General features: G+C 46.7%; 1 protein-coding gene across 2 annotated transcripts in view; it reads right to left on the reverse strand.

The window, feature by feature from the left end:
- Window positions 1-754: 754 nt before the first annotated feature.
- ENOSF1 (enolase superfamily member 1) overlaps window positions 755-26,214 on the reverse strand; it is a 238,364-nt gene continuing 212,904 nt past the window's right edge. For both annotated transcript variants that reach the window (XM_078687452.1, XM_078687453.1), the window contains 2 exons: window positions 18,387-18,468; window positions 755-1,608 (listed from right to left, as the gene is read on the reverse strand). In XM_078687452.1, the coding sequence (XP_078543578.1) occupies window positions 1,498-1,608; window positions 18,387-18,468 (193 nt within the window). In that variant the 3' untranslated portion in view covers window positions 755-1,497. The remainder of the gene's footprint in view (window positions 1,609-18,386; window positions 18,469-26,214) is intronic.

Below are 26,214 nucleotides of genomic sequence, written 5' to 3' on the forward strand. Positions count from 1 at the left end.
GCGGGGGAGGGGCAGGGTAGTAAACTCCGGCATACAGCTGTACAGAGTTAAGTAAATAAATATATAAATAAAACGAATTACATTGTGCGCGCTGCATTGCATTGCTGCTTTGAGGCGTGCGCAATGTAATTTGTTTTATTTATTTATTTACTTAACTCCGTACGGACGAGTGCCGGAATTTACTACCCTCCACCCTGACCCTCCCCCACCTTCCCGCAGCACTCCCTCGAGGAGCCGCCACTTCCCTCCTGCCAGCAGGTTGTTCACAGAACAATGCAGAGCTAGGGGCCTCACAGATACACTTCTCCAGCTGCAACTGAAAGGATTAAATCTACAAACGTTTGAACTTACTTTTAAATTAACCAGTAGTTTTCTGATGTTTAGCAATCCTAGTAGGGTGCGGAGATGGTCCAGACGTGCCACTTGCTGTTGCTTGGTGCTTTTTTCTTCAATTTCAATTCCTAGCCACCAAGGGGCAGCAAATTGATTTATTAGTTTGGATGACAGTCAAAAGGCGAGAGAATGTGCGGTACCAATTCACACCTTGTAAACACTAATTTATTGAGTTTTTGAAAACCTGCTTCTACCCTTGGAAATTGATGGCTATCTGGAATGACTCACTAACTATAATTAATAATAAGTAAGATCTCTAATTATTTATTGACAGTTACAAGCGCCAAGATGCCCGTTGGGTGATAGCTGTGCTTGACAAAAATATATAATATTAATAATAATTATTATCTAAAATCTGATGTGTTTGATTAGGCCAACACAACCTGTCCTTGAGTCACCTTTAATCAACGAATAGCAAGAAAATACATAATCGTAAAAAACTAAATTACATTCACGGTTTGTCAGAGTGCTCTGAAGTTTTTGTAGCAAAAGTCATTTCTTTTTTCATTCAATAACAAATCCAATTCATGACATTTTTTGCAAACTTAAAACATACAAAGCGCAGTTTCCCCATGCCACATAAAATGCCCTTACGGGTGGATGGAACAAAGAATATGTACACAACAGGGGTCTGCTAAGTGGATGACAGATCTGCAAAAATGAATGATAAGGGCAGTGGCCAATGGTGGCCAAACTACCTCCATTTCTCCTCCTTGCTCAAAGGTAGTTGGTGGAGTCACATCGTACGGCTCAGTCTTTAGTCCCTTTATATTGCATGGGAAAAATAGAACGTTAAATATTGTACCACTTTTTACTGCTGAAGTATGCCAAACACCTACCCGCTGCAGACCTCTTTATGTACTCACCTTTCCACAGAAGACGCCAGAGGCCACACCCACCAGATTAAGACAAGTCAGTTAAATGGTGAAACTAATCACAAAAAGTTACTTTACATTTTCTCTTCATTGAGCGAGTGCCCTTATTGCTCAATAACACTAGCCATGCTTTTTTAATCAAGCCTTTTCTTGCTTATTTTTATAATTTCTACAGAAAATGTATATCGGCTGAAATATTCAGAGGAAATGTTGCTTCTGTGAAGAGCTTCTATTCCAGTTTGGCTTGCTCCTCTGAAGTGAGCTCCTTCCAAACTTGGCCCGATGGAAACTGATACTGCTGTACAGATTCCTCCTTCATTTCTGTCGAGTATCCAGGCTCCTAGGTAGACACACAGATAAAGGAAACATTAACAATGAATCTGTTATCATAAAATTAAATACATCCGAACCCCATCTCTTAATATGCATTGTTTAGAAAGTATGTATATAAAATTTTAAAAACACATATGTATGAACTATAGTTTTTGTTATTCACACAAAATACATTCATTTATTTTGTGATCAGTATTTATTTGAGCAAGAGCAAATTTGCTCCAAAGCCAACTTTGAGATTTATTTTCCAATTATGTTGCTTTGGTTAAGACAGAAAGCACGTTTCCTCAGTCCAGATTCAAACTCTAATCAAAAAGCGCGCTAAGATTTTCTTTTGTTTGCAAATTTATTTTCTATTTTTGCCCACAGCATACAAATGGTAACCGTTCAAGATTTATACAGATCTAACTAGACACCCACATATAAGATGGATCAAACAATATCTACATTTACCCCAAATCACTTCATATTTCACCCTCAAGCAAAATAACATTCTTCAAGATGCATGGTAAGTATCAATTTTTCCCATTTCTCTGAGGTAGTGGATTTGGATTTTACAATAATCTAGCCAAAAATAATTGCAATAAAAACCAACAGTAGGTGATAATCTACTCAGGCTCTTTCAGTCCTAACATTGCCACTTTAGCAGAAATAGTATTACTTTTGCCCACGATTGTTCCTCAATAGAAGTTAAAAAATACAGCTCCTTTTTACAGTACAATATTTTACGAAATTTGAGGGAAAAAAGTTACATGAAAAGTCATAATTTTCAATAGCGGCAAATCAACACGTAAATTGAGCATAGGATGAATTAACCGTCTAAGGTACATGAAAGATGCCAAACAAAATGGTTTACCAAGACAGCGAGTACCCATCCCACATTGAATGATGCTGTTGTCAACTGATATTTGCCTCTCCTGCCATTTTGTTAAAGTAAGAGATCGCATCGTGAACAAAAATTGGGGTAGTACCATATTTTGGCGAGATTGATCCTGCTAACTACAGACGTTTCGTTTTCTCTCTTGGCTAGCGGGAAAAGGTATGTTTCCAAAAATCGTACTTCTTACGTTTTAGACCGTTTCCCCCTTTAGAAATTGAAAAACTGGATGATGATTCCAAATGTACAAAATTGTTAAAATAATTCTAGGTAAAAATACTCCAACTATGACACAGTGCCAATAAATGTCTGCCAATGTCTGGAAATGGCACTGTGCCATTTGCAGTGCCCTCTTTATCCTTATTTATCAAATTATTCAAGACACATTTCTCTCAAAGTACCAATTCTGAGAGGGTCTTTCACATGCTGACGACACAAGAGAGGAATGTAGCTATGAAGGCATTGGGGTGAATCATTAAGGTATCAATTGTCATATGTCCAAATCTTCTTAAAAGTTATTTCTAGTCACTCCCACTTGCTCAATTACTGTGTGGCTCATATAAAAAGAGAAGTCCGCAAAGTGCTGAAGAGATTACCCCCCATCCAAAAGTATAAACATATTTGATAGTAGGTAGAGAGCTTGTGGACGGAATGGACCTTATAAGGAAAATATGAGAATGGGCCTTGGTGCAAATAATTAATAATCATTTGAAGGGCACGACTAACAACATTTTTTCAAAAATGTTTGTGATCATGGCTAGCATGGAATAAATATAGTGCCCAGTACTGAAAAGTAAGACTGGTGTTCGATGATGCACACAGTGTAACTATTAGGACCATATACCCAATTATCATAGCTTTTGGCGAGTAGTTGTTTGTTAGCTGTGAATAACCAGACCAGATTTACCAGGCATATCATGTGAGTAGTTGTGTTTTTTACTCCTGTGTATGATCTGATTTACCCATAACTCTCCAGAAGTTTGACCTGCTTAGTCACAAAATATTTTTGGGGTGATTCACAAAGCGTTAATGTTAAGATTCTAAAGGGGGGTCATCTTTTCTTTGAAACTGATCCATTTCATAATGAATGAGTCTTCTAGGTCTGCCGCTTTCCCCAGAGTGTGTGGAATGGCCCAAGGCACCATACCTGCATGGTTTACCTCAACTTCTGTCTGGAACTACCTTGATCAACAGTACCAGGTAGATGTAACAATACAACAGTAGGACTACGCATGGGTCTAAGCTTTGCTTGGGCCTAGGGATGTTTGTGAATCTGGTAAAAGTCAACATTTCTTGTAAACAATAGAAGGAAACCTGTAATGTGCAAACTTATAACTTTTAGTCTCATTCGTTGTAATTCTGACTTGGGGATCATAACTCTAAAGTCTTCCAAAACTTCTGTCTGGTATCCAAGCACTCTTTCACACCCAGAGAGAATGAGATTTTTTGTTTATTTTGCCATTGCACGTATTACCAATCAACTCGCCAACCATCCTACAGGAGTCTCTTTAAGAAAATAGAGGAGACACCTCACCCGTCATTTGACGACATGCTTCGTGATGGGTGACTCCTCTCATCAGGGTAGGTAAGTACCACACTAATGGACTCAACTAAACAGAATTCGGCAGCTCAAGATAAATTGTCCTTTCTGGAAAATGCACGGTTCCAGTTAAAAATTACTATGGATAAATCCTAGATATCTCTTTATTTCACGGTATTGTGTCATTGTTTAAATACAAAATTAATCTTACGCTGCATGTATTTTGAAACTTTATGGTTTCTACATCTGAAAATGTTGCCTACATGTTTCACTCCGAAATCAACATGCCCTTGTGGGTCACTTAGATTTTTTCAGGGCTAGGACTCCCGGCCCTTCTCTCCCTCTTACTAAAGCATTCCACAGTAATCATAAGTCTCTCCTACCGGTTTCTTCAGTTACTTAGGACCGGTAGGAAAAACAAATGCAACATCGTAGGAAATTGTTAAGACACTTCTGTTTGAATACAAAATTAATGTATGTGAGTAACCCATTTCTGTGATCACTGTAGCGGTCTAGTTAATCACTGCCAGCCATGTACAAGACCCCTACCCGGAAACAGATGCACACATTGTAGCACCCTCTGGCTAGGCGTGGCCAGAGGGCTTAAATAAACGGGCCAGGGTTGCTCGGGACTTCCGGCCCACACTAACTGTCAACCCGAGTGTGTGTCTTCTCTTTGCAGCGCACAGGCCGTGATAGCAGATCATGCCCCCGACACTGGTGACGAGGATGGGATAAGAAGACCCCGCCGCTCACCCAACAAGAGTGACCTGTCCGACCCGGTCGGTCGGCCTGTCGGAACAACAGCGGGAAAAGCACTGGTTCCGCTGGTGCCTCCGCATGTAAAGATCCGGGAAGACCTGCTCGGCCAAGCGAGGCTGAGAAGTCACCCGCCGGTGGCTACAGGTACAGCCAGACGTCCTGCGCCCGATCCACGAGTAGCACCCCCAGTGCTAAACAAGGACGCGCTGGTGCTCCCGGTGACGCCCTGTAGAGCCTGCATCGAAATATAGAGTGCGCGCATGCACATGCATCGGCGAGATCAGCCTGATTTCATCAAGGCGAAGCTCGCGCTGAGGCCCAAGAGGCGCCCGTGCACAGCAGCGCTCTACCATAAAACAGCCCACAGGACTCTCAGGCAACTAAAACACTGCAGAGGCATACTGCAAACGTGCGAGGGTGCACAGTTACACCTCATCCAACAAGGGATAACAACAAGCATTGGTACCACCAACTGCCAACAAAAATAAAGGCAACAAGCATTGGCAAAACCAACTGCCCTAGAGAACACAAGGCCAAAGAAAAATAAAGATCGTAACGGATACAGATATCCTTAATAAACGAGGACAGTCGAACCACGCTCAACCATGACTGACCAAGCCGCAGCAGCTCCACAGCCAGCGGCCCCTGCAGCACCAACAGCGCATGTGTACTCCCAAGTTATGTAAATTGGTACTTGTATAGCGCACTACTCACCCGCAAGGGTCTCAAGGCGCTTGTACGAATACCGCTGAGGAACCCATCCTGGCTTACTCTGTGAGGTGTCCACTCCTGGACACCCCCAAGGTGGAGGCCAGGCATCCTTAGCGTTGTGGGGGCCGTTGTGGAGATTAAGCAAGCTATTACCCAGAGTTGCAGAGTGGGACTCCATGATTGGAATAGGCACCGAGGCGAGAATTATCAGGTCCGTGGAATTTTTGAGGCCAAGACCCGCTGAGGCGGAGAATTGAACCCTGGTCCCGGGCTTAGACCTCTGCATCAGGGTCTGCCGCTCTAACCATTTAGCACTTCCACCCTTCAGTGAACTGATTGATCCCGCCACCGCATCCCCGAGGTGGACCGTGTGGGTCGGCTGCCTAGACAACTATTTTGTCGCCACCAGAGAGACAGATGGGGCAGTCAAGAGGTCGCTGCTGTTACACTTCGCAGGGGATGAGATCTATAAACTTTTTGCGCATCTGCCAAACACAGGAGCCCTCACAGACTGCAAAGCTGCGGTCAGGGCACTCAACGCCCACTTTGACCCCCAACTCAACTCAGACTACGAGCGTTTTAAATTGCGTCAAGCCTGTCAGAGGGAGGGTGAATCCATGGACGCCTTCCATGCACGCCTGGGGAAGCAAGCCAGCACGTGCACTGAAGATGATCAAGCCAAAGTGGTACAGGTGCAGTTCATCCAGGGGTGCCGAAAAAAAACCCTGAGGACTCTCATCCTCAGGCAACCCCGTATCACCCTAGATGACGTGCTCGTCCTGGCACGTTCACACGACCTGTCTAAAGTCAGAACTACAGCCATTGAAGCAGCGCTTACCACCACTACTGAACAAGCCCTGACGATCAAGACAGAGTGAGTGGACGCAGCCCGCACGCCAGCTCGCGGAAACCGGGTACGGTAGCCCACCAGAAGACCGCGACAACCCCAGTGAAGTAGTGTGGCTCACTGGTTAGAGGCGGCAGACCCGAGAGCAGAGGACGGCCCGGGACCAGGGTTCGATTCCCGGCGCGGCAGGTTTCTGGACCAGGGTCAGCGGACTCGATAATTCTCTCGCCTCGGTGCCCACTCTGATCAGCGTTCACACTCGGCAACTCTGGGCATTAGCTTGCCTCATCTTCACTAACGGCCCCACCAGACCGCCGGGGATGCCTGGTCTCACCCTGGAGATACCCATTAAGGGACCATCTCTCAGGGAAGCCAGGAAGGGTTTCGCAGCGGTCGAAGCGCCTTGGGACCCTACGGGTAAGTAGTGCGCTATATAAATGCCTATACATACATACTATACATACAGTGCGGCTACTATGCCAGGGAAGAACACGCTACAAACGACTGCCCAGCAAAAGGCAAGACATGCTCAAAGTGCGGAATCCCCAATCACTTTTTGAGCGTATGCAGAGGAGGAACACGGAACAGAGGGATCCCAGGATGGAGGCCACAGATCTGTGAGCTCTCACTAGATGAACCAGACACGGCACGGATGCCGAAGACACCAACACAATATCGGCCGTATATCGAGGACCCATCCACCGAGGAAGAAGAAGAATGTTACCTTGTATCCTTTGCAAACGACCTCAAGCAGAGGCAGTGTCCTCAAGCCACATGTGCCATTGAAATCGCAGGATCCCCCATCACAGCCCTCATCGACACCGGAGCGTCGGTGATCGTCATGGGGAGCCAACACTACAAAAAACTAAACCCAAGGCCAGCACTCACGCCGGCCAAAGTCAGAATCCTCACATACGGCAGCCAAATGCCACTTCCCCTGAAGGGGAAAATGACTGTCCAACTGAGGTCAGAAAGCCACAAAGTCACGACAATGTTTCGTGTGGTCAACAAGGAAGTAGATATTCTATTAGGAAGCCACACCGCAGAAGACCTTAGCCTGGTGACATTCGCAAATGCGGTAAAGACACTACAGACAGAAGACATTCTAGAACTGTTCCCGCAACTATTCAAAGGACTGGGGAGCATGAAGCGACCACCAGTAAAGCTGCACATCAACACATCGTTAAAGCCGGTCGCCCTGTGACTCAGGCGCATTCCGTTTCACTTACGGCCACTAGTAGAACAAGAACTACAAAAACTAGAGCAGCAAGGGGTTATAGAGAAAGTAACCGGGCCAATGCCCTGGGTGTCTCCCATGGTCATAGCTGAAAAACAGAAACAACCCGGACAGATCAGACTCTGCATAGACGTGCGACTGCCCAACCAGGCAATACGGAAAGAGAGAGAGACCTAATGCTGACAGTTAACGACATCCTGGCTGACCTCAATGGGTCCTGGTGGTTCTCCAAGCTGGACCTCAACGCAGGGTATCACCAATTGAGGTTAGCTGAAGAAAGCAGGTACATCACCACTTTCTCAACACGGCTGGGGCTCCGGTGCTACAAGAGGTTGAACTTTGGAATATCGTCAGCTGCCGAAATATTCCAGAATGCTGAGAGAGAGATCTTGTCCGGACTTCAAGGGATACTAAATGTCAGCGATAACATTCTGATATATTCGGCGACCCTCGAGGACCATCACCGCCAACTCCGAGCCACTCTCCAGTGTCTCACAGAACATGGAGTGACCCTTCACAAAGAGAAGTGCAAGTTTTTCAAGAAATCCATCAAATTCTTCGGATACGTCTTCAGCCAGGAAGGGGTGAAGGTGGATTCCCGAAAATCCCAAGCCATCCAGCTTGCCCCTGCTTCCACGATAGCGTGAGAACTTCAGAGTTTCTTGGGCATGGCGACGTACTACGGGAGGTTCATACCCAACCTCGTGACTATCGTGGAGCTGTTGCAAAACCGGGCAAAGTAGGACGCTGAATGGAGAGTTGGCCGAGAAGCAGAAGAGGCTTTCCGCAAGGTAAAGTCGGCCCTGCTTGAGAAAACGACCATGGCTTACTTTGACACCGCACGCCCAACAGAGCTGATAGTGGACTCCAGTCCAGTGGGAGCATTACTGGCACAGGATACAGAACCAGAAACATGGGTCCCACTGGCATTTGCGAGCAAATCCCTAACTGCAACAGAAACCCGGTATTCACAGATTGAACGGGAGGCACTCGCCTTCAAGTGGGAGTGCAACCACTTTCAGCTCTACATCTGTGGGCACCTGTTCTGCATGGTAACTGACCATCAGCTGCTCCTCCCGCTATTCAAAGGACCCGCTACTCATCCGCCACCCAGAATCGAGAGATGGGGGACCCAACTTCAACATTACCAATTGGAATTGGTCTACCGGCCAGGTGCTAAGAACCCAGCTGACATTTTATCGCGCCATCCAGCCGATCCAGCAGAAGAAAACTCAGACCAAGAGAAGCAGACCGAAGACTTTGTCAATATAATCACTCAGTGGGCATGCCCAAAAGCCCTCACCATCTCCAAAATTAAAGCGCACACACAAACTGACACGGTTCTCAAAAAAGTATTGGAAGCGTTACAGAAAGGCTTGTGGACAGGTTTCCTCCACGACGTCAACGGATGGAGCAAACCAGACCGGATCCACCTTGGGAAAATGTGGAGAATCCATTAAGAACTAAGCACCGCAACAAGTGGTATAGTGTTGAGAGGTTCAGGCATCGTCATACCCCTGAGCCTGCAAGAGCGAGCTACTGCTCTGGCACACCAAGGTCACCAAGGCACGAGAAGAGTGAAAGCCCGGATGAGGGAGAAGGTGTGGTTCCCATGTCTGAAAGAGGCAGTAGATTACTTCGTGCATGGGTGCCGAGCGTGTCAACTCACTGGCAACCCGGAGTCATCGGCTCCCGTGATAACCGAAGATCCCGCTCCGTCGCCCTGGTCGTGGGTGACCCTTGACTTTGTGAGTTTTCCAGACGTCCGGGTCACTGCTGCCCTGATCCATGGCTACACGAAGTACCCAGTCATAGAGGTGCTGCCCTCCACCGCATTCGACCACCTCCTACCAATGCTGGAGAAGACCTTTGTATTATTTGGGCTGCCACACGTAATTAAAACAGACAATGGGTCCCCGATCCAAGGGAGTGAGTTCGGGGGAGTTCCTAATCTGGCTTGGAATAAGGCATCACCTCATCACTCCCCAGTGACCCCAAGCCAACGGCGAGGCTGAGCAATTTATGCGGACCTTGAACAAAGTCATATTCATAGCTGTGGCCGAGCAATCAGATCCAGAAATCATCCTCCAGAAATTTCTGCGGGAGTACCAGAGTACCCCTCACTGTACAACCCAGAGGTCGCCATGGGCGCTGATGCTATCCGGAAACAGGCGTGATACCATCCCGGTAGCTGAGAGCTGGGAGCCAGAACCATACGACCCTGCAACCACTCAAGCCCATAGGTTGGCGACCAACGAGAAAGCCAGTCGACGGCGAAGAGCACAAACCCGGCCAATGGTGCCTGGATGTGTCGTACTTGTAAGGAACCGTAGCAGCGGAGGGAAATTCTGCACACCTTACGAACCAGGGCTGCGGCTCGTCAAGACAGTCAGGGGAACTGCAGTTACCACAGAAAAGAACGGAGAAGTCATTACCCGTAATGTCTCATGGTTTAAAAGAGTTCCCACTCCTGAGGGTGACAGGCCAGGGCCCAAGACATCCTGCAGTGGAGAAGGGGTGTGTGAAGATACAGGCTCGAGTTCCACCAATGGTCTGACTCCGAATCCAGCAGCACCAGCGTACCTCTCAACACAGACTCGAGAGACTTGCCTAGCGCAACAGAGACTGCCAGTTCAAGGAGAAGTCAGACCTCCCGTCAACATCGATACGACTTGAGGCCCAATCCAAAACCGAACCAGAGACTTGCTGATTTTGTGTGTTAACAATTATTTTCATCTTGTTTTGTCCTGAACTGATTTGGGGTGGGACTTAGTGGTCTAGTTAATCACCGCCTGCCATGTACAAGACCCCTACCGGAAACAGATGCACACATTGTAGCACCCTCTGGCCAGGCGTGGCCAGAGGGCTTAAATAAACGGGCCGGGGTCGCTCGGGACTTCCGACCCACACTAACTGTCAACCCGAGAGTGTGTGTCTTCTCTTTGCAGCGCGCAGACAGCAATAGCAGATCGTGTCCCCCGACAATCACTGCAAAAAGCAATCTCTAAAGCTTTTTGTGTATTCATAGCTCGATTCCAGATGTATTGTGAACATCCTTATTCAGTAATTCGTTGGAAAACGACTCAACACTCTGGGCATGCATTTAATCGCCCATTGAGACAAGTGCATGGCATTTTGAGAAAGCAGGGCCACATTAATTATCATAGTAGCCTGGCTCCCCATAATTAAGTTCCTAGGCCAGCCTCATCAGCCACACCGTAGTGGGCATTTCTATGTAGTCACACTTTTAAAAAATAGTGAAAGATTAATTATCACATATTTATGTGTATTTAATACCTCCTCTACTACTGGGTGGGCGGGGCGGTCTCATATCGATGTTGTATTAGTACTTTGAACTCTGTTGCATTATTGCTCCTCGATAAACATTTAAATATCGACCAAATATTAACACCATCCGCAAATGATGCCATTTGCACGCATCCTTACGTACGAATTGCCAAGCGCAACTCGCATAAATGTATTGGCTCCTCTGCCCGGCAATCAGGGCCCAGCAAACAGGGTAAGACTTATTCAGTACAAATGCCTTATATTGTCCAACGTGTATCTGTCAAGAGATCCACAGACACTGCCCTGCGAGTGCCTATGGGCCACAATATCAAGAAAGGGTGATACATAATCGCCGCTTTTATCGGCAGGAAACTGCCGCTAAAGCGGCGATAATGGGCTTGATAATATGCCCTTGTAAATTCCCATAGAAGCATAGGTGAACACCAGAACCTGGGCTTCTATGGGAATTCACAAGGGCATATTATTAAGCCCATTATCGCCGCTTTAGCGGCAGTTTCCTGCCGATAAAAGCGGCGATAATGCATTGCCCTTTCTTGATAATATGGCCCCTATGAGTTTCTTCGGTGTTTGTCAGCAGGACCTAACATTTGGAATATGTGGTTGTATCACAATTTTGGAATGTGGTGGCAGGGTGGAACTAGGACAAAAAAATAGGCCCTAGCACCCTAAAAAAAGTGGCCTGCATTAGTGAACAAGATAGCTAAAAAGTTGCCCACATTTGCAAATCAGGTCCGTTTCAAGCGTCTAAGGACACACTGAGTAAGGTATGGATGAACTGAATGCAGGCAATATTTACGGTGACATCAGTGAAATCAACAGGTAAAACCGTCCCACCTGGCCATAAAACAGGCCCATAAATTGCAAAAAAAAAAAAAACCAGCCTGCAAACTGATTTGTCAGACCAGCCTATCGGACACTGGCTGATTACCATATAGGTCTGTCTGACCCTGTTCGGTAGAGATGCAGTAGCCTGATTTTTAAGTCTGGCTTGACAGCATATCTGTCTGCAGATACCCAGAGTGGGCTTTGGCTCCACCCAGAGTATTATTCACTAACCACTTGCTGTTCACTATTAGGTGTATCAGTCTACTTTCCAGGAAATGCTGCCACTGAACTATTTTACATCTGAAAAGTACAAGCAATCATCACACTGAGGGGCATACTCTCAAGAACATGTGATAACCATCGCAAAAGTAACTTAGCACAACTTCCAACATCGCAGCATATTGCGGGAAAATTACGCCGTGTTAACGAAGCATTCTCAACACAGCGGTACTATGCGATAGTCTCCAGATAACGCGTCAAATGTCTATGTTAGAATCAACGCCACGCTGCAAAAATGCGAAACGCGAACGCAAAAAATCTTGCGATGAGGCCAATCATGGTAGAAAAAGCAGCGAAAACCAGCTACAGGCCTGCAAATCCCACACGTCTGGCAGGAAAATGCACTATAAAAACTACAGAAACAACACACCAGAAACAATCCAAAGCGCGTAGCAACATGGATGCACCCTGACCGAGCACAGAGTCCAACATGAACCCCACAACCCCCACAGACGCCAGCAAGGAACAACGGGGACAGGGACGGCCAAGGAGAAGAGGGAGAGGAAGACGGGGTGCAGTCCGCAGCAAAACCAGATCTGCGTCACAGAGGTGACAGAACACTACCATCAACTGACCCACAAGTAGACCACCGGGAATGCAGTCGGAGTGTCAGGGAGGCCAATCGAGGAGGCCAAGAGGTGCTGGCATGATGTGATAACCTAAACCAGGCACAAACCCGCTGCCAACAGGAAGGCAGCAACGGCGACAGGAAGTTGGAGTCCTGCACCACAGGAAGAGCTGGAGAAAACCAAGGCCACAGTCATCAGTGTGGAGATGGTGCAAGGAGTAGAGAGTACGGACACAGCTCGAGAGGACTTGACACAACATCAACAGGGTGAGTAACGACCAGGGCCTGGGGGGACGGGGGAAGATGGGTAAAATGGCACACATGCACACCGAGGTGGAGCACACTGCACAGCCACAATGACCCTGGATTATGTCCCTGATCCCCTTGGCACACAGCAGCACACACACAAAGCAAGAACAGCATATCCACATTGTCGACAAGGTGGTACAATGCGCAAACCCGACACTGCAAAACAGAGGACACAACTGGCTCCGCACATGCGCAGAAACAGGCCTACTACATCTGACAGTGCTGGAAACTGTGAAATGGAAATGTACGCGTACAACCTCATATCAGTTATGTAGTCCAAATGTACACGGTACCGCATCCAAATACTGCACCTCCCAAACATCACAATGTACATTGTCATACAGTCTGCATGTAAACAAGAACAATGCGCCAACATACAGGTCAACACAATGTCAACAGCCATGTCCCCTTCACATTGCAGAGGGGGACACAACACCTCCAGCAGAGCACAGAAGGCTACAAATCTGTGATGCCGGAGAGGATCACCACACCTTCGACACCGATGCCCTACAACAGCACATGGACATCCCTCGCAACCCACCACCAGGACCCAGGCAGCCAAGCTACTTAGAGGAGAACACAGACCCTGCAACAGACCACACAGCAGGAAGCACCCGCAAACACAGCTGGCTCGCGACACTTCACCGACCCACACATGGCACCCCAATGCCAGGTGTTAGAACGCCAGACTGAGGTGGCGGAACAGGTGCGGGTGGGGTCCGAACCCATGGAAGGCGAACTAGATCACATACATGGGTGTCTATTAACCTTCAGGGACCACCTACACATCACAAAGGAGACCCACACTGCTATAGAGACACATGTAGATGCACATTCACAGCACAGAACCATGCCCAGGGGCACGCAAATAGCAGTCACACACCCACGTTGGCTCTGCGTACAACGGCCCAGGCCACTCCCCTTATGAATTGAGTGGGTGACGACAAAGCTACATGTCCAAGCTCCAACCCGCTGCCTGTGGTGACATGTCTGCGCCCGCTGTACACAGCACAATGTAATGTCATAGGGCCCAGGGCCCTCAAACATACAAGACCACAGGGACACACGCAGATATTATAATGAACTGGCTACGGGCACGTGTGCCCGGCCCCTTTATTGACAGAGCCACATGTACAGTGACGCCTGTGCTGGATGTGTGTGGCATGAGTGTAAGCCAAACCACACAGAGTGCTTGGTGCTGGCAACAACTTGAACAGTGGACACCAGTGCAACGGAAACTGAAAACACCTGCATACCAGAGTTAACTGCTGAGTAACATGGAGGGAGCCGGAGCAAGTACAGAAGTCACCCAACATGCAAACAGAAGTGTCCATGGGTTGCGGTGCACTGAGCCACTGGCATGTGGATTGCTGAGCAGGGGATCAGGCAGATGATGGCATCCATGACAAGTGTGAGCAACTCCGTCAGTCTGCGAGTACCACTATTTCAGATGGCGATTGGAAGTGGTCCTGGCGATGGTGGCGTGTGCCTCCTGCGGTGATGCGACGTCCGGGCTGGTCAGGACTCGATTGGATGTGTGAGCCCTGGTGGACCGCAGTTGAGGCCTGAGGCAGCGGACAGCGCAGGGCCACATGCACATGGCGTCAAAGACCCCAAGACCCCGGTCTCAGAGGTCATCCAATATAACAGAGGAAAGGGTCCCTGACTTGACCAGCACAGAGTTAGTGGTCCCGGAAGCACAGCAGCCGGCACAGGCACCCTGCCACGGGACGGTACTTGCGGTCCACTGATACATGAGGATGAAAATGATCCCCTAGTCTATAGACTCAGACGCCACCAATGTACGACCAGAGAGTGTCCATAAATGTCGGGGAACAGACTTAGTGGTACCGTGGCTGAGAGGGGATGTAGTCTGCGATGATGCTGGTATACTGATATGTACTCCGCCATTGGTAAATCAAGACTCAGTCCCAAATGTGTGACCTACTGGACCGCAGTGTAGGCTGGAGGCAGCGATAAGCAGTGGCCCACAGCCACGTGTCGTAGGCTCGCAATGCACAGAGTTAGTGACTTCAGGGCAGTTGTCGGTAGTGTTCGATCACCTCCGTAACGATCATGCTTTTTTCCTCCCAAATGCAACGCGTCATCCTCTTACGCCTCTCCTTGCATGCAATATGTACTCTGCCTTCGAATATCGATGTTCAGTTCCAATTGTGTGACCTACTCAAGTGCAGCGTAGGCCAAGAGCAGAAGTCCGCGTGGGCCCACAGAATCTTGTTGCTGTGATGCACTACTAAGACCTGGTGGCACCACATCGAAGGGAGAAGTGACATAAATGCAGCCATAATTAATGTGCTCTGCCATGGTGTAATCAAGACTCAGTTCCAAATGTGTGACCTACTACTCCGCTGTGCCAGCCGGTAGAGTACGTAAACGAGAAAGGAGTACTGCGCGCCTTGCTCACGGAGGCCGTAATGGTCATAGCAGGTTCCCAGGGTCGCAGGCCTCGGGCTTGGAGATAGCACCGGCACCTGGAGGGCCCTCTTCGACACACGCCGGTGTCGGCAGGTGGACATTGAGGCCTGGGTGCGCAGGGGTGGGTAAGATGTGTTCGGGGACCAGCGGCCCGGGGTGCAGCTGGTGCACAGGATCGCAGGCAACCCCGCTCACGGCATCGGCCGCGTGGCAGGGTGAGAGGCACCGCCCTGGCAGAGACCTAGGGCATTCCGGAAGAGGACCACGCCCAGAGTTACGTGCCTATTATTCACACTCCTATGCTCCCCTGGCGTGCGCCGGGCAAGCCCACTCCGCTCACGCTTACAGGGGGAACGTAACAAGCTACAGTCCCGCGATCTTCCCCACTGCGTGGGGTGACATGGTTGTGTCCACTGTCCACTACAATCCAAACACCAGCGGTGTGTGTCGACATGGATATGTATGTGTGGTCTGAGTACCGTAGACTGGCCATCACATCCATGCCACACTTGGCATTGTGTACTTCCACATTCATCTGTCACTTGCCTCCTTCGCACATTCCTGGTCCCCACCTCTTCTGACATTCTGCTAATGTGTTGCTGAGGTGCCATGCCGTTGATGGCTAATGTCCATGGCTGGGCCACGTGCCCACAGTGAGTTGTGCGGTCGTGTCTGGTGGGTGTGCATGTTGTTTGTGAGCTTGTGACGTGTGCATTTCCTGTGTTGTGAGTTGGATGATTGTGGAGTGGAGGTGTGTGGTGTGTGCATTTGGTATTGGCCAACGAGCAGTGCATTTCCGTGGGTGCCATCTGAAAGCGTTGGTTGATGATGGACTGTCAGAGGTGTATGAATTATGCACACTGCCTGGGTGGTTGGCGGCGACGTTGGTGGTGATTCCCCGGTGGTCCACTAGTGCCTGCACATTGGTGGGATACGTGCGCTTTCTGTTGTGCTTATTGTGTGCAGTGTCTGCAGGGGGTGCAAGTAGGACATGTTGACAGCCAATTGCCCCCAACACGTGCAGGAAGCCAGCTTTGGCGTAGATGGCTTGCTTGGTCTCCAGGTGTCTCTGAGCAGTGTGGGGGGAAGTATAGATAATGGGGTACCAAACTGAGGGTGTCATCCATGACCGTTATGAGGGACTTGGATTGGCCAGACTGTGTGACTCCTTGGACTCGTGCGGATGTTGGTTGGAGGGTACCAGTGGCCAACAGGTGCATCACGGCCAGCAGCTTGGTCTGAGGTGGGATGTTGAGTGTCTGCTGTGTTGGTACCGCCAGCCTGTGTACAATAGTGGTAAGGATGCGGAGGGTGGTTTTCCCTTTGAGCATGTAGTGGGCAATGACATTCTCTGGTGCTGGATCTGTGAGGTTGGTGCATTTTCTGAGGGTCGCTGTCTTTGTCTGCGCTGCCTCAGTGTTGGTCTGGGGGGGAGGGTGATGGGGATCCGGGGGGGTCTTGGGGTGGTGGCGGTGGGTGTTGTGGCCCTCTTGGGTGTCTGGCCCGTTCAGTGGCTCCATGGCATCTGTTGTTCTTCAGGTGTGGCTTTGGGCTGGCCTCCCTTTTCTGGTGCAGGCTGTGTTCCGACTTTGCCCCAGGATAGAACAGGTGTTAGTTTCCTGCTGCTAACGCGCCTTATCGCATGTTTTGTGGTCTTTTCGATGCTCTGGCTGGTCATTGAGAATGTTGCGGAGTGGTGTTGTCGTGACTTTTGGCACGGGAATGCCAACTCTGCATCTCATTAGCGATAGTTGCCAGGGACGTCTGTGTCGATGTTTTTTGCGGCTGCTATCGCGGGTAAACTGGTGCTATGGGCTGTTAGCACCAGCTTGTGAATGGGGTGATAACTTTATCGCGACATTGGCTGCCATAAAGTCCCGTTAACTCGGCGATAGCTACTTGAGAATATGACCCTGGATTATTTAACGCATGTAAACTGCATTTGTGAAAGTGGATGCCTACATGCATTGGCATAATCAAGCCAGACTGATTGCCTTTGCCAATGCTTGTTCAAGGTTGAGGCTTGTAAAGTGACCCAGCTTTGCATATGTTATGTTATGTTATGGATTATTGAGGCCAAAAACTGCATCCATTCTATGATCCCACTGGAAGTTGCCTGTTTATGGTAATTCAAATAGTTACTGTGTGTTATACCTCCAAAGGAAAACCATTAAAAGTCAATAAAAAACCCAACTTTTCTGGGATGCTTTCAATGGTGCGGTGATTTCTCTGGCTTATTCCACCTGCCCGAATGATACACAAAGCGGTACAAAAGGGAGTGGTGATGGACGGAGTATCTTAACCAATCAAACACTCACACCCAGTCAACAGATCTGGGTTTAATCCATCACCGTTCTTTAGCCCACTCTGCCACCCCAGTTCCGACATGGCCATATGCAAATCAGTCTGATCCTGTGCCTCTTGGGAACAGTCCAGCCCGAACTGCCAAGTCATGCCTTCCCTGGACTGGAAACAAGCTTCCTAGGACCGGTTTCTGGCATTTCAGCCGTCTTCAGCCAGGCTTGCTTGAATCCAGTGGCAAAGTGAGCAAGGGACTCACGTCTGAGCATACCCTGCCAATTTATGGCGAACAAAGCGGTACAAAAGGGAGTGGTGATGGATGGAGCATCTGAACCAATCAAACACTCACACCCAGTCAACAGATCTGGGTTTAATCCATCACCGTTCTTTAGCCCATTCTGCCACCCCAGTTCAGACATGGCCATATGCAAATCAGTCTGACCCTGTGCCTCATGGGAATAGTCCAGCCCGAACTGCCAAGCCATGCCTTCTCTGGCCCGGAAACAAGCTTCCTAGGACCGGTTTCTGGCATTTCAGCCATCTTCAGCCAGCCTTGCTTGAATCCAGTAGCAAAGTCCATCACCACCCCCTTTTGTACCGCTTTGTTCGCCATAAGTTGGCAGGGTATGCTCAGACGTGAGTCCCTTGCTCACTTTGCCACTGGATGTCTGTCACTGCCCGGGGTTTTCTCAAACAAATTAACGGTAATCAAAAATGTTGTATTTTCAAATCCATTCATCCGTCTTCCCTAGACATGCAAACAATTCATTGTTTATATCATTACCTGGGGAACCGCGTAGGCTGCATTTTTGATCACTACAGGATGTTTGAAGTGTTCATGCAGGTGATCCACATATTCACACATTCTGAAAGAAATATGAAAGGCGGTGTTTTTTATACTCATATTAAAATGCAACATATGCTTACTCGAGGTATATTTTACATTCTTGTTGCACTCTTAATCACACCTGTCAAGAAAAATACCATCACACTATGGATTTAAAGGTTGATCCCATACATATATATTTCAGTTACTGAAAGAAAGTGGAACAATCTGAAAGAAATTCAGGAAGCGAATATATAAAACGTAAAATGCAAGTAATATATGTTAACCCTGTGCTGGCAGTTTTTTAAAAGACCATCAAAACAGCAAGCTATATTAAGTAATACTTCGAAATATACTGGAAATATACTGCACAAGGCCCATATTAGAAGGCCCTGCGCTGATGCAAAGTGGTGCCTGGTAGCTACGCTCTAGCGCAAAAGGCATTTTGTGCTGATAAGGTTTCCATTTTTAATACAAAAAGCAGCAGCGGCTCCTGCTATGGCAGAGGAGCGTTGACTCACCTGTCAGCAGCCAAAAAAATAACAAATAAAACCATAATGAACTCTTGTTTATTATTGTTTTATTTTTCTCTCTGAGCCGAGGCTTGGGGGCTGGCCAGGGTAGTGGCAGGCTGGAGGGGGAGTGTCGGGCACTGCCTACACTGCACATGTGGGTTTGGGCCGCCAAAAAATCCACATGCGCAGTGAAGCTCTCTCCAACCGCAGTTGCCTTGCTGGGTTGGAGAGAGCAGGCACAGACTCCCAGTCTGTGTCGCAGCGCAAATCATCGGCACTAAGGCCAATCCTGATGCTTTCAGCAGCATGAAAGCAGCGTCAGGATTGGCTGCAGTGCACTCTGGGAGCCTGTGCCTGGAGAAGAGAGGAGCGCGGTAAGTGTTACAATTGAGGCCACCAATTATCCATACTAGTTTCTGTTTACTATACTTGCACTGCTATCCCAAATCACGGTAAGGATACCAACTTAAGTTTTAGCCTCCAATTTCAAAATCCTTCACATTTAAAGAACATTCCAATATGTTGTATCTTATATTTTATTTTGTTTTACATATTCACTTTATTAATCTTGTATTGTTTAATTTTGTAAGCAGTCGTGGACCCTCTGATTAGGCTTCGTGGGCCCCCAGGAGTCCACAGATTAAGAAACATTGCTCTAGGGAATGCCTGTTGCACAAATACAAAAAGTTATGTCGGCTCAAGATTATGTGATTTGTCACAATAGCTAATATTTAAAAAATGTCCATTACTATAACAGAGGTTAGCTTCCTCAAGATACATTCTGTAGCTGCAAATGTCCAGAGGCACACTGACATAACTCTAAGAACCACTTGGATGAGACTGTGAAGTAGCCCTGAGGCTAAGATTCATATTTTGGCATTGCCAGTGCCTATTCTTACCAAGGGCTCCTAACTCAGTCCAAGACATTTTAACTGTGAACATCTGTCAAGCTAGGGCAAGACTGTGGGGCACACATTGGAAACTGGATGCTACCTGTGAAGCTAGCTCCAAAAAAGTGCACAGATAACTTTCTCCAGAGTCTTTCTTCCTCGCGTGTTCCTGTCTTGTGAAATCATTTTGCTTCACTTTGAAGACCATCTAATCATTTCACTCCACTTTAAAGACCATCTAAATGGTCTATTAGGTACACAAGCATCTGCACTATTGATATTGACCATTCTTAAATTACCTGAATAAGATTTCTGCATATGCTTATCAAGCCACCTGGGAAAGGCGAGGGTGCTCAACCAAGGAATTACCGTTCATACCCACCAAGTAGGTGGGCGTCCTTTTTCAACTAAATTCAGCAACCCTGCATTGTTATCTCTAAAACCAGCAGGCCAGCCCATCTCTCTGATTCACCTTACCACAGATTACTCATTTTGTACCTTGTAAACACAAATGAGAAGAGCAAAGCGTTCTCTCACAAATTTGTGCAGCGTTTACGTTAGACCACTAAAGTCTCAATTACAGATTTTTGTGTATCCGAGGCAAGCCTCGCTACACTTAGCAGAGGTCAAGTTTCTGTAAACAAGAGCAAATGCTTGCATAGGGTCAGACTGTGATGGGTGATTCAAGGCTTTGGTAAGTGCCCAATTAAAAGCCAGAATCTATTGTCTTAGTATCCTCCTGTGGATCGCGGCGATGTGCAGCATTGATGGAATCTGAAGACTGTTTCTGATGAGTAGATGCTACCTACAAACAGTATGGAAAAATCCACTTGGATTGAACGTAGTTGACCAGAAAAGGACCAACCGGCTTCCACCTCCCTGGTATCATTAGGTTAGTACTGTCTGCTGCTTTGCAACACTAAAGTGCCTGCAAGCCAATATCACCACTTGCAAGGACCACATATTATTCTAAATGAACAAGAGTTTCCCCTGGGTGAACTGATCTGAGGGAAATCAAAATTAAGGGAGGTTAAGAAACTGCCTCACAGCCCTTCTAGTGTCCACCAGCCCAAGAGCAGTACCATTTACCACCCTGAATGTAAGGAACCTCGGAATCATATTCAACTCATCTTTATTCCCAAAGTGAGTGTGATTGTCAAGAGGATCCACTTGCGGCTGTCCGCATTCTGGAGAATCCTCCATCTCTAACAGTCTGATCAACTGGTGGAAGTGATGAAAGCCCGTGGGTTGCTACAACATTGTTTACTCTCGGCTTACAAAGAAACATCACCAGGCTTCATCAAAACCAAGAAGCCTTGATATGCCTGAACCTCCTAAAACAAGCCTGGAGAGCGCTCCACAGACTTTCAGTGAACACATTAATTATGATTAAAAGTCATTGAACTGTGTGCAAGCAACTCAACAGAAACCTGCGATTATCAATAGTATACCTCATTTTTTTCAAATGAGCCTTCAAATATAACAAAGAAGGAAGCAGATCTTTGGGAGTCGAAGAATTCAAACTGTAGAAAACATTTTTTGTAAGCCTCTGAGCTGAATCCAACTACTTTTGTGTGGTGAAGCAACTAAACCATTCCAGCTTTCATTCAACTAAACTTCACATCCTGATGGGAGAATATTGGATTAGGGTTTCCCCTTCACAGATTGAGATCTCCCACTTTTCATTTAACACAGATTCAAGCCACAAAGTGCTCTAAAGTAACTTAAAGGAGCCACGTACCATTGTATAAAAAACAAAAATATGAAAATTGAAAGAAATAGGGCTGTAAGTTGAGGGTACAAGTGCCCGGGTCAAGTAATAATCACAATCCTTATCACAGTGAAACACAAAGTCACTAAATAAACCTGAGCTCAACCCCCTGGTAGCTATGGCGGACAGGCTCAAATTAAAGGCAATGTGTAAATACCTATGCAGTATTAAAACGTTAATAAAGTCAAAATGCAAAATAATAAATATCTCAAAAGGAATCAGAAACATAGAGTACATTTTAATTAACAAAATGTTACTGAATCTAATAAGGGGAACCAGAATATTTTTTAACGTTTTAAGTGGCAATGGCAAGAAGAAGCACAAAGTGCGGGTCAAATGGTTGTGGTAGAATAGGACCTAGGAGCAATTTGGTGCTGACTGTGTTGGAGGGCAGGTTGGATAGTGTAAGACCTGTCAGCTTTAGGGTGGTCTTCCCCCAACGTTATGCCTGCTTACCTCCTGTTTTGCTGATTCTTTCTGGGGGCCTTAGGACTCTGAGGACGTTACCACTTCTGACCAGTGCTTAAGTGCATGTGCCACTCCCCTAAACATGATAACATTGGTGTATACACAATTGACATATTTAGTTTAGGCCTGTAACTTAAATTCTACTAGTGGGCCTGCTGCACTGATAGTGCCACCCACACAAGTTCCCTTTCAAATCTGTCTCAGGCCTGCCATTGGAGGGCCTGAATGTGCAGTGTACTGCCACTTCACTTGGCATTTAAAACTACTTGCCAAGCCTTAAACTCCCCTTTTATTACACATAAGTCACCCTTAAAGTAGGCACTAGGTAGCCCTAAGGGCAGGTGCTGTGTAAATAAAAGGTAGGACATGCAATTTTAAGTTCTGCATGTGCTGGTAGTGACAAACAGCAAAATGTGCTTTTCGTTACTGTGAGACCTACTCCTCTTGTAAGTTAACATTGGGGATTCCTTAATACACTTTTAAGATGTAATTCCTGATTGGAAAGGAGTAGCTGTGTCATATCTTTGGAATGGTAATGATAAATCCAATTTCCTGGTAAAGTTGGATTTAACGTTGCTATTTTGGAAATGCCACTTTTAGAAAGTGGTACAAAAGGGGGTGGTGATGGACGGAGCATCTGAACCAATCAAACACTCACACCCAGTCAACAGATCTGGGTTTAATCCATCACCGTTCCACCCCCTTTTGTACCACTTTTAGAAAGTAGGCATTTATCTGCTCTGACTGCTCTGTGTGTCTGCAGCCTGTCTCTAACACTTATCTGGGGTGGATGACAGCTTCATGTTGTGCATTCCATCTAGACAGCCACAAATGCAAGAAGGTTAGAAGTGTGTGAGCACTCATCTGTATTCTGATGGCTCTTCCTGGGGAGGAAAGGCGGACGGAGCTGACACTTGCAGCTAAATAGGCAGTGTCCTATCCCCACACAATGGGCTGATTGCCCCTTACTGATAGTCTGGAGCCAGAGCTGGGAAGAAATGGCCTGTGTGTACATCAAAGACCCTTCTTTTAAGTCACCCTAACTTCAAATGCACATTTGGGTTTAAGTACTGGGTATCTGCCCCACTAAATCAGACACTTCTGGACCTACAACTGGATCTGTCAGAAGAACTGTTGTGCTGCATCAGGTACTGATACTCTGCTGGACTGCTGACATTGATGGCTTGCTTTTCTGCTATGCTGCCCTGCTGCTCTCTGAACCAGCACATTGACCCTGTTGTGGAAACAGAACCCGGTGCATTACATTCTGAACCACCGCATCGTGTCAGAAACAACTGCTTCGGAACCAATGCATCACCACCGCTGCATGGGGATGATCGACACATAGTCCCTCCAGAATGAATTGATCCGGCTTAGTAAGTTTGGAACTGCTGCACTCAGAACCAGACATTTGCTCAACATACCCTACGCATCGCACCACTGTGTGAAGAAAATCGATGCATTACCTCGACTGCAGGCCTGACATCAATTCATCGCTCGTCTTCACCTCGCTGGTTGTGACCAGGATCAAGGCACTCTGTTCACTGGAACTGCGTGGCTCTTGTCCCCAGCCTGCAGTCGCAGTCGTTGTGAACTGTTTACTTTGCCCTGCACCAGTGTGACCCGATAACCCCCATTTATTGCTTCTCAGCGCTAGAACTCTTTTATTCTTTAAAAAGTCTTAGCTCAACTTCTACTTATTGAATCTTTGTTGTTTTGGTCATAAATTATTTATAACATCATAATATATCTTTCTAAACCTGTGTGGAGTCTTTTTGTGGTGTTGTCATTGTGTTACTGTGTGTATCTGTGTGTGTGTGTTGTACACATTGTATACATTGTCTCCTTAGATAAGCCTGAATGCTCTGTGCCAAGCTACCAGAGGGTGTGCACAGGTTATCATTTAGTGTATATTGGCTTACCCTGACTAGAATGGTGGTCCCTATTTGGACAAGGTGCATCCCCATGCTAACTATAGACTCCATTTCTAACAGATCCACTAACCAGGTTTATCCTAGTCAAAGGTTTTACCTTCTGACTTTAATCTCTTACATCCCGGTCCACCACAGAAGTGCACTTTTAAAGCCCCCCCAGTACCTATGGGGAGGCACTTGGAGGCATTTAGAGACCCTAGGTCCATTTGCTACTGATCAGCTGCGCAGTTGGGGGAAAAGTCCTCATGTAGCTTGATGTGTGCTGCAATTTTAACAGGAGGTTAGCCTTATGACACTAGCAGTCTACTTCTTTGTCCTGGGTATGAGAGAGAACAGGTGCAGTCCTCCAGGGCTCTTCTCACATAGCAGACAGCAGGGTCAGCCCTTTTCTGACCTTCCTCAGGTCTAATATTGTTCTGAAGTGGGGACCTGGAGGTGCCACATTTATGCCTGGCATGAGCGTGTGGGTAGTAATGGCCTCTTGGGAAGCACTAACCAACCGGGTAAAGGTCCAGAGGCTAACATTACTCACTTTGGGCATTTTCAAGATGGAAGAAGTCTTCAGCTACACTAAACTTAGGCTCTGAAAGCTGTGTGTGTGGGGGGGGGGAGTGTACTATGATTATCTTAGTGTTGTTCCACTTCTAACATTAAAATCCAGTTTTAGGTAGTCCATGTAGCCCCAAACTTGAAGACGGTAATCTGGTCAAATCAAAGCTGAGCTTTCAGCACCCAGACAAAGTATACATACAAAGTGTTTTGGCATTCTGTTTCTCTCTGTTGAAGTGCACCCCAAATGTTATATATAAACCCACCAGACTTGTCAAACAAACAGTGACACCCTAATGTTAAAGAGTCCCATTATGATTGAGGCTTGACTAGCTGGTAAGACAATAGAAGAGCTCAAGTGCCAACTAACATTTGCCTGTGACACAGAAAAGCTCTTTGACTCCAAGTGTCTTATGGAGACACTCAGCGGTTGGAATGTACTGAAAGGCCTACAAATCTTTAGGCAGCTAAAAAAGTTAACTTTTCTAAAATACCTTTTCCCTTAATAGCTAAGCAATATTTGACTTTACTGTTGACTTGGATTTTGGTAATCTATTAATAAGGGGTCCATGTAATATTTCTGTAGCTGTTTCCTAGATGTAGATGCCATTTATTAAACTTAGTATTGTAGCCCAATGCTTTCCTATGGAACAGGCAAACCTACTACAATGCAAATAGCGTTGCGGGCTTTTTTCCCACTGTAAATACATGTTTATCATTAAACGTTTACATGTTCCACTTTTAAATACATGCATCCTGCCTTTATGGGCAAAAAGGCCTGCTTAGAGTGACTTATACATATTTAAAAGGAATGTTTAGGCCTGTTAAAATAGGTTATTTTGATGGGTTGAATTTGTAGTTGAAACCTGCACAGCCAGGATGCTGGGGTAGGCCTGCATTCATGTTTACATTGTCACTGTAGTAAATAGTACAATGAGTGTTGCAGTCCACTTGTGATATTTAACTTACAGGCCCTGTGTACATGTTGGTGCCACATACTAGGGACTTATGGGTAAGTTAAATAAGCCACTCAAGGGCATACCTATTTTGCCATTTTAAAAGAAGGAGCACAAGTATTTTACCCCTGGCGAGCAGTGGTAAAATGCACACATTTCTACAGCCTGTAAAAAGAGGGTACAGCAAAAAGGCAAACTATTCGGAGTGACCCCGCCGAAAGAGCAAACGTCCAATATTAAATATATATTTTAACTACATCAAAGTGCCCCTGAAAGTCTCTACAGTTGACAATACTGACTGACTCCGACAACGTCTATCATCCATACATGCAAAGCACCTACCTGAGACTAAACTCCACCATGATGGAAATTATCAATTCAACTGATGACTTCAAATAAGGTCAACTCCAGGTGTGGCTCTCCAATAACACCTTTGAAGATTTAACTCCATAACTCACCTCAAATACAAATATATGGGAATTTACCATCAACTCTGACCTCTCTAGAACACACACCGCTAAGAAAACACTGGCAGCTTAGTATGAAGATGGAAGAGAGTTTTGAAACATTGTCCATGCCCAGATGGTCTCACACCAGGATGGTGACTATGCTCTTCTTGCTGATGTTTCTTATTCATGTTAAACTCTCTGGAGCGCATCATTCACACCACTGCGCAGCTCATTAAGGACTGGTAAAATTAATT

Source organism: Lissotriton helveticus, chromosome 4_1, assembly GCF_964261635.1.
Source record: "Lissotriton helveticus chromosome 4_1, aLisHel1.1, whole genome shotgun sequence".
In the NCBI taxonomy this organism is placed as follows: Eukaryota; Metazoa; Chordata; class Amphibia; order Caudata; family Salamandridae; genus Lissotriton; species Lissotriton helveticus.